General features: G+C 39.2%; 1 protein-coding gene across 1 annotated transcript in view; it reads left to right on the top strand.

Annotated features, from left to right (window-relative positions):
- The window catches only part of CACNA1C (calcium voltage-gated channel subunit alpha1 C), a gene marked incomplete at both ends in the record, with an annotated part of 485,303 nt that overhangs the window by 302,285 nt on the left and 164,851 nt on the right, over positions 1 to 18,167 (top strand). The window contains 2 exons of the mRNA XM_080351364.1: positions 11,549 to 11,710; positions 13,579 to 13,775. Of these exons, the coding sequence (XP_080207490.1) occupies positions 11,549 to 11,710; positions 13,579 to 13,775 (359 nt within the window). The remainder of the gene's footprint in view (positions 1 to 11,548; positions 11,711 to 13,578; positions 13,776 to 18,167) is intronic.

The following is an 18,167-nucleotide window of genomic DNA, read 5'->3' as shown; positions in this document are numbered from 1 at the left end:
TCAAGACAGTTGAGGATATGATCTCCTCTTTTTTATTCTTACATTCTCTCCCACATGACCTTTCTACTGCATCTGATGTCATCCCAAACTTCCATCAAATATCATTTCATACTTTGATTCCAACTGGCTACATTTTACATTGTTTATTAATGTAAGATCTTGTAAGGAATGACTTGAAGTGCTTTGTTCATTTTCTCTAAAGTGAATGTACCTCTATTAATTTTCTGCTGAACCATGTGGACTTTTTAACATGTCTGAATCTCTCTCATCCTCTCTCGAAGAGGTGACAAACACATGCTGGGTAGCATTTGTCTTGGAGGTGGGACACAAGAGAGTTCATAAAAGCATGTTTTGCTCAGAACATAAGGTGGTACATGGATGCTCTCTGACTCTAGCATCATTTGAATTGATTCTACTTGTCCTGGCCTTCCAAGAGCATTGGTAGGTGCCTGTGCTCATTGTTGTGATTTTCACAAAGCATTATCAAAATATTAGCAAAGCACAGAGTGTTGGACCAGTCTGTTCTCTCAATGAGGGAATGTATTTTAAGTCTCCTGTATAGTCTCCAATTTGTTGGGTTTTTTGATGTTCTGAATTTGTAATAATTCTGCATCTTGTGCAAGTGCTATAGGAAGAAAAAAGCCAAAGCACACTGAATTGAGAGGAGGCAAATCTGAAGAAATTTATTTTAAAATTTCAATGGCTACATTAATCTCTTGGAGACCTTCCCTCTTCTCTTTAATCCAGCTTCTCCAAAAAGAGCTGCTGCTTTCTGAGTTATGTCTGCTTGATATTACCGTGCTAGTTGAGAACATGGAAATATTTCCTGGTATGAACAACTAATAAACTTTTCTATGCTTAAGCTGTTCACTGATGGAACACATAACTTGTTCTGATCACAAGGAAGCATGGACCCCAGAGGCAAACGACAGCCCACCTAACTTGCTTGGTCTCTTCATATTTTATCAAAGTTTTCTTTCTTCCACGGAAAAGGAAAGCAGATCAAACATTTCTCATAATCTCCCTTTTTTCCAGAAGCAAATCCAATTCCTGTTCAACACATGTAACAATAACCTATCCCATATGTATTTTGCCCTTTGTTCCAACTGTTTTTTCTGAGTCGTCTGAATAGCTATGCCTCTTATTTTTTCAGTCTTAGATTGTCTTCTCCTCGTTTGTTCTACCATATCAGTCACAAATCAGAAAACATCTGCTAGCCCTCTGCAAAGAATCTGCTAAAGCTGTTCAACGTTTTTACATCACGAGCATTTTTGACAGAAAGTAACTCATGGAATAAAAGAAAGAAGAAATTATTAAAAATCTGGTTTTGTCACTTTTTCCATAAACTTACTAAATTTTATTTTCCTTAGGAGTGGAAAGAGCTATAGAAATTAAATTCATCAGATCACAAAACTCCCTCTCTATATTTTCTTCAAGTGTCTCATCTTTCAGTGAGATGCCATTCTTGCAGAGAGCTCTCATTTTTAAAGGTTGCAGTACACACCTGATATGAGAACCGGGACATATCAAATGTCATTTATATTAGAGGTGTAACAGGTTGTTTTGTTTTCTTTGTATTACTTGACACATTAAACTAGCAGCCTGGCTGACATTTCTGTTTTGTTTTGCATTGGCTGTTGGGTTTAGTGATTTATTTTTTTTCTGCAATAACTGCTGTTCCTTGTTGTTCAGCACATTTGTGCAATTGACTTTTTGTCATAGGTCGTTGCTGTATGGTGTTTTTTAATATGTATTGGAAGTTACCAAAAGATAACGTTTCTTTTAATCATGTTTGATGTCTCTGTCACAAATCAAACCAATATGTCCATGTATCCATACACACAAGCTTTACAAAGGCCTGTTTTAAATCTAGCAGTTCTACTGTTTATTATAAACAGTGCCCAGTGAAAGAATTTCAGGTTGAGTCTCACCGTTGCCCTCACAACATAGGTGAAAATTTAAACTCAAGCTTTAGTCCATCTTTTGCTTTTCACATTCCAGTGTTGAGCTCACTATTTCACTTAAAAGCTTTACTTTGGAAGGGGCCAAATTCCCCTCAGGCTTTTATTTGTAGATTTCTGTACCTGTAAAGAATTTAAGTTAGCTGTTCAGTTTGCAGCAGGAGAGCCTTATGAGCCCTTAACAGCGTATTGAATGTAAAAAGAAATTCAAAATAAATAAATGTTTAGTTCCAGTACATTCCAATAATAGATACACAGTCTGTACAAAAATCTTTTGAATTGTGCCAGTTGTAAAGACAGTAAATATCAATAAAGAATGGTTATTTTGACTGACACATACGTCTTTGCAAAAACTGCAACTATTAATTTTTATGTCCAAACATATTGGAGCCTACCTAGTGAGGCATTTTCTTCCCCCAAAGCTATTTCATTATCTAATGCCTGCAAGCAGAGTTTTAAGTCTAATCAGATTTATTTAAAAAATCAAAAGCACCAGTCTTACTAGTGTGGAAAAGAAAAAAAAAAGCTGGAGTTTTAGATAGTCTGAGATGGGGACTGATTAACCACTGAATACATAAGTCCCTAAATCCAAACTTTCTACTTAAAACTAAGAGGCAAAATTATTCACATATGTCTGGCCATGTCTTTTCAAGGATTTTGGCATTGTACTGTGTGTTTTTATTAACAGTGTTTTCAGTAGTTTAAACAGAGAAAACAAATCCCACGTGTGCATCAAGACAGTAACATATCAGTGACCATATATTGTGTGGTTCGCATAAATTTGTTCATTACCTGGCCAGGTAACTTTCTATTTTTAGGTTATCAAAATACTCCTGAAAACCATGTACAACAGTGATTTTGAAAATATTGTGCTATGTCTCTCCAGAGCTTAGTCCCGACTATTCCCATTGAGCACTATCCAAAGTTAAGATGTGGAGTGAGTTTTCTTTGCCAGGGCTATACAGCCTGTGTTTGTCACATACGATGCTGCACATCTACAGAGATAGCCATCTAAAGAGAGAGTTTTAGAGTCAATCCAGCATTTTGTTGTACTTTTTCTGTCATGAGAAGGTAAAACTTAGTGTAGTTCATGGTATGCCAGTCGTGTTAGACTTGGAGCATTTAAACCACAAAAACTGTCTTTGTCATCAATATATTTTTCTCAAAGTACTACAAGACTGTACTATTATCATCCATGGATGCACTTTTACATTTGCAGGATCCCTGGTAGCATTCATTACCTTGCTAGCTTTTACCTTTTCTAAACTTGTTCATGAGTGATAAGTTAGAAAGGACATCAGGAGGAGCTCAGACAACTAAAAGACTCTATTGCTTACAAGACAGAAAGGATTATTTAGTGATGAACATAAGGGGCTAATGTCCACTTACCTAGGAAACTACGAGAGAAAACAGTTAAAAATAACGCTATTCATGACCCTGAGATTTTGGCAACTTCACAAAGTCATTTGTGACCCAACAGTCATTAGCCCTCCACTTAAATGCTGGTGCACTCAGAACTGAGACCCAAGTGCTCCGAGCCCATTTCTGTTACTGTGATTCTTTAGCAGTTACAGGTGTCCACAGTTCCTTGTTTCAAAAACTACATCTTTAGGACACAGTAGTCTGTGTAGTCATTCCTCAGAGCTGTACATAAAAAGCATCTGACATTCTGAAACAAAGCTCTTTCATCATTATCTCAGTTCAAAGGTTTCTTAACTATTGGTTTGGGGGTCTCCCTTATGAGGAAAGGCTCAGGGAGCTGGGTCTCTTTAGCTTGGAGAAGAGGAGACTGAGGAGTGACCTTATTAATGTTTACAAATATATAAAGGGTGAGTGTCATGAGGATGGAGCCAGGCTCTTCTCAGTGACAACCAATGGTAGGACAAGGGGTAATGGGTTCAAACTGGAACACAGGAGGTTCCACTTAAATTTGAGAAGAAACAGCTTCTCAGTGAGGGTGACAGAGCACTGGAACAGGCTGCCCAGGGGGGTTGTGGAGTCTCCTTCTCTGGAGACATTCAAAACCCACCTGGACACATTCCTGTGTAGCCTCATCTAGGTGTTCCTGCTCCAGCAGGGGCATTGGACTAGGTGATCTTTTGAGGTTGCTTCCAATCTCTGACTTTCTGTGATTCTGTTTTTATACTTACTTGGCCAGAGAAACAGCAGTAGAACATTTTGACACATTCCTCTACAAGTTTTCTAACTGAATCCAGTGGCACAGGACTAGACCAAAATTTGCTTCTGTACTGGAGCTGGAAAGACTGTTCTCTGTCACAGCTGTGCTTGAGCAAGAAGAAATTTTAAAAGTGTAAGTGTAATGGATCATTTCACTGAGAACTGGTGTAAGCTTCTGGCCAGACTGTCTTTGGTTTTGCATAGCTGTGCAGTGTGAAGGAAATTAAAAGTTCTCCTTATTTGTGATCCTTCACAGTAATTAAGTAAAAACAAAACTTTGCAATGAACCCAGGAGTGGTTTTCTCAGAGAGTCCATGAGTGCCTTGTGTAGCAGAAAATCAAAGCTATTTCACGAGAAAAGGTGACAGCTGATCCTTGTTGGCCTGAGAACTGCCAGGGCTCCTGCATGCCCTTTACCTGCCTAACTTTCAGCCCTTCTTTAGGAATCCTTGTCTGGCCACGAATACCTGACCTTGTTACCGACACCTCTATCAGCATAAGACTACATTAGAGAGCACTGTGCTCCTTGCTCAAAATGGCCTCAAAGTTTATTTACTGAACTTCATTTCTGATTTTGATCAAAATAGTCTTTTTTTTTTTCTGTAATATGCAATTTTCAGTACAGAATTGTTGCTTTTCTCTCCATGCTCCTTCATTATACACAGGTAGCTGGATAGGAGGAACACAAATGCTTTTTTTTTTTTTTACATTGAAAGTGTGTAGATCTTGCCAGGACCTCAGCTGAATTGAATTAGGATCAAATAGCTGGAGAATAAAGATGAACTTGTAGGAGCTACCTAATGTATTGGGACTGGAAAAATGTGCAAGATCTTCTGATCAGCAAACAGCCTTCTAAGAAAGTGAACACGTACATTCTTTCAACAAAAAGCTATTAAAAAAGGTTAAAGCCCCCCCCAGAGGTCAGAGGTCACTTCTATGAGTGGCAGTAGAGGTTTCTTCCAGCAGAGAGGCAAAGAGCCTAAGGCAGCCTGTATATGTATCCAACCATCCTCCTCATTCACCCAAAAGCTGGGGCTGTGTGGCTGCCATGCTGAGGGCCAGCTGCATTGTTTGTCTTAGCTGGGTGACTCTGATGAGCAAAGGATACTGAAAATTAATTTCTTCCTAAGAGAAAATGATCCAGAAGGAAGAGCTGGGGTTTGTTGTGGCTTTTGGTTTTGTTCTGCTGTTCCTTTCTCACCTCAAAGGATGAGGTATGGGTGGTATTGCAAGACTTGACAAATATAAAACAATTGTGTTGCCATACACAAGCCCATTTATATGAAGCTCCTTTGGGTGTGTCTGTTTCAGTTTGAAAACTCAATGAAAACATGGTTTGAAAATAGAGGAATGAGAACATTGGGACCAGATGCCAAAACTTTATTTTTCTATTCATACCAGCAAGCGGATTTGAATTATATGGTCATATATGTTTAAATAGCATTACTTACTCAAAAATAGTCACTGTTCACTGTTCAGCTTGAAAAGTATCTTTCGTAGTTTTTCTTTCTTTTTAATTCAGCTAGTTTTCTCTCCTGTGACGTGTCTTTCCTTCCTGTTCCAAGACCTTCTCTATTGTTCTTGAAATAACATCTGCAGCCCCAAGAACGCTGCACTACACCCACAGATTTTGCTTTATCTGCCAATATACCACTAATATTTTGAGGCTCCAGAAGAACAGCAAAGGACGACCTCCCTGAATTGCTACTGTACAGCTGTCCTTAGCTGAACTGTGCTGTTATTTCCCTTTGCAATACTGGTGAAGAAAGTCTTCAATGTTTCCCCTCACAAGTCGTTGCAGGTGTACTTATCTAAGATACCTTCCCATGACTGTAGACTGTTTTGTGATAAAAATGTATGTCATTTTCCAGGCTTCCTTTAAAACCGGTATAAAACCTTTCACGTTTATGAATATTTAATTATTTTCAATTTTCTTAGCCAATACTTACATTTATAAAATGATAAACATCCACTTTGGGGAATATTATTGGTTATATTGCTTGTGCTTTGGAAATAGAGATAACTCTAGTGGCAGTCTTTTAGTGTATCATCAGAAATCACTGTGATTTGTGGGTAGGCCTGGCTCATGGCTGGGGTTGGTGCACAAACTCCATCACTTAAGAGTGGTTCTCAGAAGTAATCTGACTCAGGCACTGTGCTGAGTCACAAATCCTCCCGTTTCCTCCTTGCTTGCAGAAAGTAGTAGTTTTCTTCTGAACTATAATAGCAGAAAAATAATTACCTCCCACACCCTTGGCACTGGTTTAAGTACAAAAATCTGTGTGTGTTTATGTGTTTATCAGGAGGCGGAAGACGGATGGATGGATGAAGTTGAAAGTCCTCTCTTTTCCCTTTTTTTCCTACTCGTTCCCAAAAGGTCATTTGTATGAGACTGTGCCTGCTCACGCTCCTGGTTTAGGCAACGCCAGGGCCTTGGCAAAATATAGTGCTGCAAAAACAATGAAGGAGTAGTCTTGGGATACTCTTTCTCCGAAGATCTGGACTACTAACATGATTAGAGCAGGAAACAGCACTGCCCAGCAAACCAAGTTTGGTCTGAAATTGAAGACACATGAAAATGTCAGACAGACTGTGCTTGGAAAGGCCCAAATGTTGTTGGTTTGGAGGTGGTTTTTTTTGTTTGTTGGTTTTGTTTTTGTTGTTTGTGTGTGTGTGTTTTTTGTTGTTTTTCCTTTTTTTTTTTTCCCTGAGCCCAACCTACACATAGTTTCCTTAGATATGTTTCTACAGTGCAACAATGCCAAGTGCATTTTTGCAGCTGGGTCCAGTGCACTTTTTTCTTTTACTTTTGATGCTATATTGCTGAGCATTGGTTGAAATCCAAAAAGGCTTGTAAGTACACAGTCAGGTATGCAGGAAATCCCATTGCTTTAGGTGCAGAGACTTACATGCTTAGAGATAAGCACATTCTTCAATAACTGCCTGAATTGTTGAAACAGCAACCAGCCCCTTTCATGATTTTCTTCCTGAGACGAAAATACAGCATCATATGATAGCTCTAAAGCATCTGTGGTGTCCCTAACAGTGTATTGCTCATAGCTCTGAGAGAGATCAATGTCGCTTGGTATGAGCTCTTTTTCTTCTGTCTTCCCTATTCTCTTTATTCCCCATTTGTGCCCTAAATGTTCAGGTTGATGCAGTCCTCTAGAGGTTGAAAAGGGCTTGACCTGATATAAAAAGCAATGTTGTTCCCATGTAATAAATATTTTAAATATTTTATCAGTGTAAATAAATGCTAAATTCTGTGAACCCAAGGAATGGCATTCAGGTATTATGTTTACTGAAACATTTATGGAGTCAGCGTCCGCCAACAGAATGCAGCCAAGGGTTTTCTCTTTTAAAAGTAAACAGAAGTGCTTTTAAAATAAATACTGAGAGCTGTTTAAGATCTTCAATTATTAACAGAAGAAAAGCACGGGCTGAAAACCTGCAAACAATCCCTTTTGTGGCACTTTCCCTACCCTCTGTGCAATTATTTCTTTGTCCAGCCTGGAGTGAGCTCCTCAAGGCAGATGCTGTGCCTTCACAGATGTCTGGAGAGTGTCTAGCACATGGAGGGAGCTTTCACAAATGAATAAGTACATTTGAATGCCAAATATTTGAAACCCATTTAGTTGCCAGGATGTAAGTTCAGGGCTCTGCGTTGATGGTTGGCCAAAGATGACACTGCCAGCCTCTGTATAGTAGTGTAAAAAACAGCTCTTCATACTGCTGTGGGAAAGCAGTTATTGGCATTGCCTACTTGAAATCCAGAGGCCAGCTTTTCAGTCTGATCAGGTCACCAGATAATTGTGATTTAATTATGAGCATAAGCTGCACAGCTCAGTGCTAGGAGTGCAAGCTTTACCTCCACAAGGGAGAAAATGCCAAAGACATGCAGTGGTGTATTAGAGCGGGGATCAGGTGAGCAGGACTGTATTGCTCCTCTATTGTGAGCACCCGTGCTGGGTGATATCTCTCTGTTGCAGTGTGCAAAGATTAGGAGCATGCATGAGCTGGTTCAGAGAAGTCTTTTTTTAATAACTTCAACTGCCTTTTCTTCCTCTGTGCAGAGAAAGACCATGTAAAAGCGTGTAGAATTTCTCACCATTGGTTAGAAAAAGCTTTGTGTCTTCATGTAAGGGGGTGATTCGCCTTGACATACCCAGATTGGAAATGCATCTGATCATCCACAGTCACTCATCTCCACCTGCGATATTTCAGAACACAGATTTGATGTGTTTTGAAGTACTTTTTTTTATTTAAAAACTGTCTCTGATTTACCTACCCATGGCTCTCTCCCAGTCCTTTAATACTTCTTTATCTGCTCTCCCTGTTTCTTCTCCCTTGTTATACTACACTAACTTTTCTGGCTGTCCAGGCCTGGTTCCTCATGACATTCCTTGCAACACCTATTCATGCTGCAAGTGACCACCTGAACTGAGAATAAAGTGACTTCCTGGCATCAGCTATAATGCAGCAATAAACTTGACAGCAATGCTGGGAGCGTGGCAGTGTGCATATATCCCTTGCATTTCTACAAGTAGCATTCATGACATCTGAGAGGACATTTCTAAAGTTGCTACATAGTTAGTGGTTTTAAACTTTTAAAAACTCTCTAAGTACTTTAATGGTAATACTGCCTTAGCGGGATACTGCACAGTGCACACATCAGTTCATGCTGACAAGTATTTAATGGCTCATCTCTTCCTCAAAAGTGGTATATTATTCTTAAGAAGCTTTTCTCTAATTATGCTAGCTGAAGCTCCTGTAAGTCTTTTGGTGGTATATGTTCTCCTTGACTGTCTAAACCGTAACTACTAAATGTAACTACTCCTACATGTAGCTACTCCTACATTTATACAGTCCTAAAATCACATTCAGGCCTTTGAAGGCAACCGCAAGGCTGATGTGGCCCCTGGTGAAAATAAGCTTGATATACCCCTGTGCTAAAAACTTTGTCATCTCATGTTTATGGTGCAAGCCTTTGATTTCAGAAGCACAGCTTTGTTAATGCAAAGGCCATTGGTTTGTTGCAGATACTAACTTCTCTGGACATCTCTCATACATTGATGCACTTTCATGGCGAAGGTGATAATGAAGCTACATATAAAATGAGAGAGCTTTTTGTTCTTTATTGTGTGTGTCCTCAGTACTGTCTCTAGAGCACTGGATCTATCCTATGATGAATATTAAATCAATTAATAACAAAAATTAAGGGTGAATTATGTAAGACCTGGTATTAGATCTCTTGACCTTGTAATCCTGGTTACATTTTGGATTAACAAGGCTCCTAAAAGCACTAAAAATTGAGGCCTTTATTTGATTTTGTGTAGATTTATTTGAAGCTACAAATATTTCAATCTGCAAAGCTTGTGGGCCCTTTTAAGGTTCATAGCTATTTGTAGTCTTTTAACTGTCTTGTATCATTGTACATTGTTTCAGAGAAGGTGGGATATTGTTTTAATTTTCTGGTGAATGTTTCATTCTTGATTGCTGTAAAGCATTGGAGTGATATAGATGTGGATTCTAATTCATTTTCTGTATATATTTAGAATTAGTAGATCAAGTGAGGCAAGCATCTAGGGGGAAATGTTGAATGTCTCATGTATCACAGCAATATTTTTTCCCCAGAGACATTGCTTATCCAGAGTAAGTACCTAGAAGTAACTAAGAACACCCCACTCTTGTATAGGATCAGTTTTGATCCTGTCAGTATTCTTTACATAAGGATCTCTTTGTGAATACCAGAATGTTGCTTGCTGAATATTACTCCCTTTGGATAGTAGAATGAACCATTAACAGATAACTGAACTGACTCCAGACACCCGAAAAAAAAAAAAAAAGGCTCTGACTAAAAGGATGCTAGTAGCCAGCTTTAGATTACTAGGAGGCAGTGAATGACCTTGCTGAACTGGCAGCTGATGCCACCGTTGAGTACTTCTGCTGTGTTCCATCGTGGCTGGGAAGCAAATGCAAAGTCTCAGCCTTAGCTGTGAATTCACAAGTGGAGTGCCTATGAGTGAAAGTGCTTGTCAAGAGATGTCTCATCCTTATTAGAAAGTATTTAAATTAGTAAAAAAAAAAAAAAAGTAATAAAAATTAAAATCTAAAACGATAGATTTTTCGAAGTTAATGGTTATCACAATCTCTCTTGGCAGATGTATAAGAGACCTTTACAACTTGCAGATCACATTTTTCAAAAATCACAGTTACTATCAACTTCTCTGAGGAGATGACAGCATTTGCAGGAGACATTAATGGCTTCTGGCTCTCAGTCATTGCAAAATCATGAGCTTGTAATTGTTCTGATCTGGCTATTTGTAGTCTGTAGAGTTCTAGAGGTCTCTCAATACTTCCAACATTAATAACTTGCCTGTGACAGTGATTCCCATCACTGCCACTAGTGATAATAACTTTAAGACCTTTGTAAATGCAAATCCTTACTAAGGGCTTATGAGACTGGCTTTGTTATGCTGATTTTACAAATGAGGAGAAGGAGACAGAGAGAGGCCCATGAATCTGCAGCTTCAGTTAACTGCATCTGAGGGCACAGCTGCTTAGCGCATCAGCAAACTCAGCTACTTGTCACCTTCTCTGAGCCATTCTGGGACTGTTTGGCTCACTCGTGCTTAGGACTTACACCAGTCTCATGCCTCAACAACAGACATTTAATAATATTTTGTTTGTACTATGTTCTGAGGACCTCAGCAACCTCTGTTATAGAGTGATCTCCACACCTTGAGGCAAAACCAGCATTATTGGTTCTGACTCTGTCCCTCCATTCAGACTGAAGGTGAGGTGGATCTGGAGTGCAGAGAGGAGTGCAGGTCCTGAGAGGGCGAGGAGCTCTTAGTATGGGTTTGGTCGTCCATCAGCAGCTCAGGCTCTGCCTGAGCCTGGTTTGACCTCTGGAAAGATCCAGAATTGGGGTGGAAATGAGACTTCAGTTTGCCATCTCTCCCCATGCGCTGGGGTGCACCGCTGTGGTACCCCAGAATTTGGTCTCTTGAATGTCTCATTGTTCTTGTTCTGCTTCAGTTCTCATTGTTCTTTGTTTTTCTTGTGCTTTAATTCCCCTAAATACGGTCTCGGGATTAGCTTGTGTCTGGTTTTCTAGGACAGGCAAAATAGCTAAAGTGTTTCCTCCCCAAGGTGATGGTATTTCAGTTACAAGTAAGCTAATACTCCTTTTACTTTAGTCTGTGATCCAAGCTGCAATGGTAAATTTGTGAAATGCTGGGGATCTTCCAGAGGGAGGACATCTGTAAATGCACATTTTTACATCATCAAGATAATAAGTTCAGGTGAAGGGGAATGAAATAAAAATGACATATTATTGTGCAGTTTATGGCCTCTCTAAATTTTGTTCTCTTGTTGATAAGTGCTTCCTTCTGTTCTCTCTGCAGGTCTCCAGGTGGTTTTAAATTCAATTATCAAGGCCATGGTCCCTTTGTTGCATATTGCCCTGCTGGTGCTGTTTGTCATTATTATCTATGCCATCATTGGACTGGAGTTATTCATGGGGAAGATGCACAAGACCTGCTACCATGTGCAAGGAGGATTGATAGGTAAGGGGAATACTATATCATGCATATAAAGATTTTCTGGGGGAGGCTTTCTCTTTATATAATGGAGCTTTTGTACTGGCACATGAGATGTGTGGCTCTTGCTCCCTGCTATGTACCTGTTTGGGGTTTCACAGTGATGGTTCCTCTGTGCTGCTTCTTGGGTATGAATCACTATTGATGGAGAAAGACTGTCTTTAATGGTAAGTGTTTAGCTTTCTCATCTTGGGCACACAGTTGTTGTGTCTGTAAAGGCTACAAGCAAAACTGCCTGTTCCTGCTGAACACAGTAGTGGACTTTTTAATGTGGACCTTTGGCACTATGAGCCAGCTTGAGCTCTTTAATGAATCTCGCAGAGGCTCAAGCAACACTAAAGTAGTGATGATTTCACCACTAGCAGACTGAGCTGCAAATGAGATGGCAGCACAGAAATTAACAACTCCTATATTTTATTATTAATCTTGTACATAAATACTTCTTCATTTTAAACCAGTATAATTGTAAAAGAATACCTACTTGAGGCCCAGTAGTTTGTTTTTTTTTTCCTTTTTTTAATCACAGTCTGTAAGTGTGGTTAGAAATGCAGCTAATGGGAAAGCAAAATTATATTAATGGGAAGAAACTTTTTGCACCAAATCCATCAGTAAAGAACTTTCAAATTATTGACAGAAAGATTCTAAATTTTGAAATAATTCACTTTTATTGTCACTCACTCATCTAACCATCTGCACTTTTTTTGTTTGATTTAATCAACCTGAACAGCAGTGATTCCCCATGTGGTGATGGGTGCCAATGTCCAAGATGCAGTTCAGCTTGTAACTAAGAAAATATTGTACAGCAGGAAACTATTTAAGAAGTTCTATGTTTTCTGCTTGTATAACATGGGCAGATTTCATTTTCTGGAAACAATGCTGGAACGATAATGAATTATCAGTCTGGTTTGCATCTTTAAAGTGTATATGTCTTTCTCCATACTCTCTGTAACTATAATATGTTACAGCATTCAGTTCTAATATTGTTATTTCTGGGTTGCTTTAATGACCAGAATGTGATCAGAACTTTTGGAAAACTGCATTTTTTGCCATATAAAACAAGAAACAAACCTAATTACCTGCTCCCCCACAGATGCATACTTGCATCTGTTACAAATGTAGCAATAGGCGCTGAAGCTATATATTTTAAAAAATCCTATTGCATGAATTTTTGTGCTTATTAAAGTGTTTTCCATGGCATTTTGCATATACCAAAGTATCTGGGCAGGTTTGTTGTATGGGTTCTCAGATCCCTGGAAACACCTGTACAGAATAAGGGGTGGCTAATCAAGCAGCAGAGCCTTGTATAGATTCTGAGCGCCACTGGGCTGTTGAAAAAATGCCACACAGCTTCTAAACTCCAAAAGAGCAGACTTTCAGAGACACTCTGCTGCAATTTGTCAGTGACCCTGCACCATACTGACCTCTCTCCACTGAAGCCTGTCTGCTGCAGGGCCTCAGTCTCCTTCAACAGAGCTGCGACTCAGAGCTGCAGTTCCCTTCCAAGAGTAACCCAGCATGAAAACACTGGTCATAACATGCAGCCGAAGGAAATGTGGTAGACTTGATGTAATGTTCCCTCTCATGTTGAAAGACATTTCAGTTTTGACTGCAAAATTTGACAGCTTGGCTATTATTTTTACAAAAAGAAAGTGAAGCACAACAAAACATCCCTCTGCTCATTAAAATTAACACACTTTCTCATGTATTCCTAGAGAGAGCTGTCAAATTCACTGCAAAATGTATTTGTTAAAAACAGATATCCTTCACTCACTTATCAGCATGTCAAACAGCAATTAGTTCTCTTCATCGCTGTTTTCTCCCCCCTCTCCTTTAAGATACGCCAGCAGAAGACGACCCGTCTCCGTGTGCCCCCCAGTCTGCGCACGGACGGCAGTGTCAGAACGGCACCGAGTGCAAGGCGGGCTGGGAGGGACCTAAGCATGGCATTACCAACTTTGACAATTTTGCTTTTGCCATGCTGACTGTGTTTCAGTGCATCACGATGGAGGGCTGGACAGACGTACTGTACTGGGTACGTATCCGAAAATGATAAGCTGAAAAGCCTGCTCGTGTGCTCCGGCTATGTTAAAATTTCGGGGCTTTAGCCTTTTTGCTTTTTCCGTGTAAGGAAGGCATTGTTGCTAGCATGGAGCTTTAATTAACTCAGAATATTAATGGGTAAAATGGGAGAGTTTATCAGGCACATTTAAATCAAATGTAAATGTTGACTTTCCATTGATATTTTAATGTTGAAATATGGCACATGGCTTACTGGTTTGAAGATTTGCAATGTATCTTTGTTGAGCAGAATGACATGTGAAGACCCTCTCTGCAGGAGTGAAATATCTCATATGCCTCCAGATTACTGATGTAGAAGTATTAATGACAGATAACAGTGTGCCCTACTCATGGCATTAATGTTACAAAGGCACTACACTGATCAGTTTGTAGGTTTTGTAGGAAAGGCCTCACAAATCCCTTTTCATGCCAACACTACTCCTAATTATAATTTTTATCGTAATAGTATTAGAATAAGTTCTCCTAACTCTAATGGTATCAGTCATGGTTACATGTTTAGCCAAAACATAACATTAATCCTTAATCTAAGTGCAGTCTCATCTTGTCCTTTCCCCTAATTCTGTAAGTTTCAATAGCTTTAGTTTATACCTTGCAATTCCTAACATGTTGGGAAATTCAGTGACAATACAGTTATACTGTAGGGGTGAAAATCAGATTTAGCCTTCATCTGTAAACCAGCGTCATGGTTTAACCAGAGCTAGCAATATAATTACAATAGCTACTCGCTCACTCCCCCACCCCCAGATAGGGGAGACAATTGAAAGGGAGAAACTTGTGGATTAAGATAAACACAGTTTAATAAAATAGCAAAATAACACTGACATACCATTACTACTACAACTACTATGTATTAAATAGAAATAGAATATAAAATAAAAAGATACATGCAGTTCCTCATGAACTCCACCTGCACTGTGAAGCCAGTCCCAGGCAACAGCACCCTGGTCCCAGAGGCCTCGGCAAAATGGCAGGATGGCAAAAGGCTGAACTAAATAAAGTGCTGAACAGAACTCTTCTGAAGAGGTCTCCGTCCTGACTCCAAACTGCTCCCAAACTAGCTGGAAGATCCTGACTCTCCTTAAATATGAAGCATGATGCTAATGACATGGAATAATCTTATTGATCACGCTGGATGTCAGTCAATGTCTGCCCCATCTATGCCCCCCTTCTGAGCTGCCTCACTCCTATGGGCAGAGCTCAGAGTCCTTGGCTCTCAGAGCAGAGCAATTAAAAACATTAACTCTGTCCCAGGTCATTATCTTCTTGTTCTCAAACTAAATCCGAGCAACAACAAAAAAAAAAGGTTTCTAACTGCATGAAGAATATTAACTCATTTTCAGTCAAACCAGATATAAACATGGTTCTGGATTCAGCTCTTGCCACCAACTTTCACAGCAATATGTTATGATCCAGGAATTTAATTCACACACAGCCCAGCCTGTCTGTATAAGGCTACTCTGGACAATGACTAACTTTGAAGACTGGCGTTATGATACCTGATTCTCCAAGATGGTAGAATTTCCAGTGAAAATAAGATTTGTGCTACTATGTGTAATGGAATTTAACTCAGGATGACTCAAAGCACACCAAAGGATAATCTGAACTGAAGCAGCTTGCATTCTTGATCAACATCAGCTTCTCTATTAATCGTGAGCCTGAAGCTGCATTCTACCCACTAGTGAGTTAAATTTTACAAGATTTCCCTTTGAAGATTTAGCTTATCTGCAATAGCTGTTCTCTATGTGGAACAGCTAGCAGTTGTCTCTTTATCCTTGTAAATTTAGATTAGAATTGTGACTCTAGCTTCCTTCTAATGCCTGAGATAAAGGGCAGAGATCAAACCACAAGGGGAGTCTGGGTCTCGGAGCACAAAAATTGCCTTTACTTGAAAAGAGAGTATAGATTAATAAAATAATGAAGAAGAACAGAAGTTAAGTCAGAAAAGGAACTGGGCAAAACTACTCTACTGCTCAGCTATGGCTGTATATAATATACTTGGTCTTTTACCACATTTATCTCACATTCCTCCAGTCTTTGTATGTTTGAGAGGATTTATAGTTAGTTCAGGAGAAACAGGAGAGAGTAAAACATGTCAGAAGTAAACATGAAGGTAGCCTTAGCAGTGTATAGAATTTAGTATTGTGAAACCTATCCACAAGTTATCATCATTTTCTCTAAAAGCCCAAGTTACAATAGATCCCACTGATTCTCACACCTCTGGGTCCACGTGTAATTTGCATGACTGTATGTGCATCATTCATAACTAAGATATCAGTTATCTGATACCAGCCAATACCATATACTCACTGCTAAATTATTTTCTACCATGACTGCTGCAGATGATCTGATTTGGTTTGTGATAGCCCTGCAGCAACCTGGATTTTAGCCGTTGGATTTTGCTTGGCATTCAGCCAGCTTTTTTCACTAAATTCTGGAGCTCTTTTTTTTTCTCTAGAGACAGTATGGTGAACTGAGACCTGATGGTCATTATTTTTAGGGTCATTCATATAGTTAGCCTTTTAGACTATGGCTTTGATAGAATGCTTGCTTTGGAAACAAAATAAATGTTTGTTATTGTCAGTTCTCAGTTATTCCTAGACAAGACTACAAAAGATAAGAGTTAGCACTGCAGGTAAAACTTCAGGAATTGAGGAAGACAGATTTTAGTTTGCAAGCAACAACAAAAAAGCCTCACCTCTGTTTAAAGGCCATGAAATAGAGAGTTTGAGTAGATTCCTGAACACCTGCGATGACAGACATACTTGGTTAAGCTCCTGCAAACAATCCTGAGAGTACTATTGTCCCATGCAACTTTTTGCCTCTTTGTGTTATTTTGACAAAGTGAGACAGAAGTCAGCACTGATCAATGTTTGTCATATAGCAGGGAAGGCGTTTGAGATGCAATGGGTATTTCCTTCTGCAGAGGGGTCTGTGCCACTCGGGGGGCAGATATTAATTGGGCAATTACTACAGGGCACACCTGTGAGAAGCATTGTGGTTTTAATATTTACCTGTAGAGAAAGACTCTAAAAAATTCACACTGTAATGTCGTATGTGGATATTTCAAACCGTATCTTCCAGCTTAGGGTAGCCAAATCAAAGGGAACAGTAATTCAGGATAGTAAAGAATAGAAAAGATGCAATATTTCAATTGCTGAGATTGAAGGAAGAATTTTAGTAAATGGGATGGGACTTAAATGTTTTAAATTTTGTGTGAGCCACTCTTTCTTTAGTGAGTTCTGACTCATATATAACTCTACTCCCTGGTCTTTGCCTTTTCAGCCAAGGAAGAGTGGACTTGGGGTAGAGAACTCGTTGGGGGTTGCATCTCCATAAGAGAGCAGGGATAGGAGGCTATACTCTTCTCAAGTAGATAACACTCTGAAAGATCTGGATCCACAGTGAGGTCATGGAAATTAAAATTTGCTATATTAGGAAATAAATATGCATAGTTAATTAAAAATCCAGACTTTAAGATTACCTCTCTCCAACTACATCCTGAGATAAGAGACTTGGTTGTCCATTTTATGCTGAAAGGAAAGATTAAGGAATGTTATAAGAAAATGTTGTCTGTGAATCGGACAATGTTGAGGCTGAAAATTTTAGGTGGTGATTTTCAGAAGTCATTACTTAAACCTAATGATGTAAACTAATGGGTTAATATTAAAAGTCCTGAGCATTCAAAATTCAAGCAGACTGATAGGTTCTTAACTCCTCTGCAACTCAGGATAGATACCAAGGTTTGAATCTGTTTCTACTGAGGTCAGTGGCAAATTCCAATTAATTTTGAAAGGTCAGGATCTCACCTTCCGTTTTGTAAAATCTTGATCATGCTGTTGACATTTTCCACAGGTAGTCAAATGTGAAACCTGAGGACTTAGAGGTGATTAATCAGGACCTTAGTGTCTATTATGATAGTCTTCCAAGGGCATACATGTGGATGTAGGGAGTTTTCTTTGCCCCCTCCTTAAATCTGAAAATAAGAGCCTCACCTAAAACTCAGCAGAACAACAGATAAAGCTCTGAGCTGAATTACTTGGCTGGAAATATTTAGCCAATGGAGTAATTCCCTTGCTTTGAACTTTTCTGTAAGTGCTGTTCAATTATGTATTCCTATGTTCTGAAAAAATAGCTTTTGAAATGTACCTAGATCTCTGCATTCTTCTCAGTGGGAATGGAGGGACCTTAGGACATTTCAGCATGTTGCCCTGAAAAATATGCTAGTAATTTCATGAAACCTATGTCTGTCTTGTGCCACACTTTGCAAGGTTAAAACCTGCATGTTTAAAAGTTAGAAAGCTGTATGACCTTCTGCAAGCCCTGGACTCCTAATCCACTTAGTAAC

This window comes from Nesoenas mayeri (genome assembly GCF_963082525.1).
Source record: "Nesoenas mayeri genome assembly, chromosome: 1".
Taxonomy (NCBI): domain Eukaryota; kingdom Metazoa; phylum Chordata; class Aves; order Columbiformes; family Columbidae; genus Nesoenas; species Nesoenas mayeri.
The sequence above is the reverse complement of the archived record's forward strand: the minus strand, read 5'-3'. Positions and strand labels throughout refer to the sequence as shown.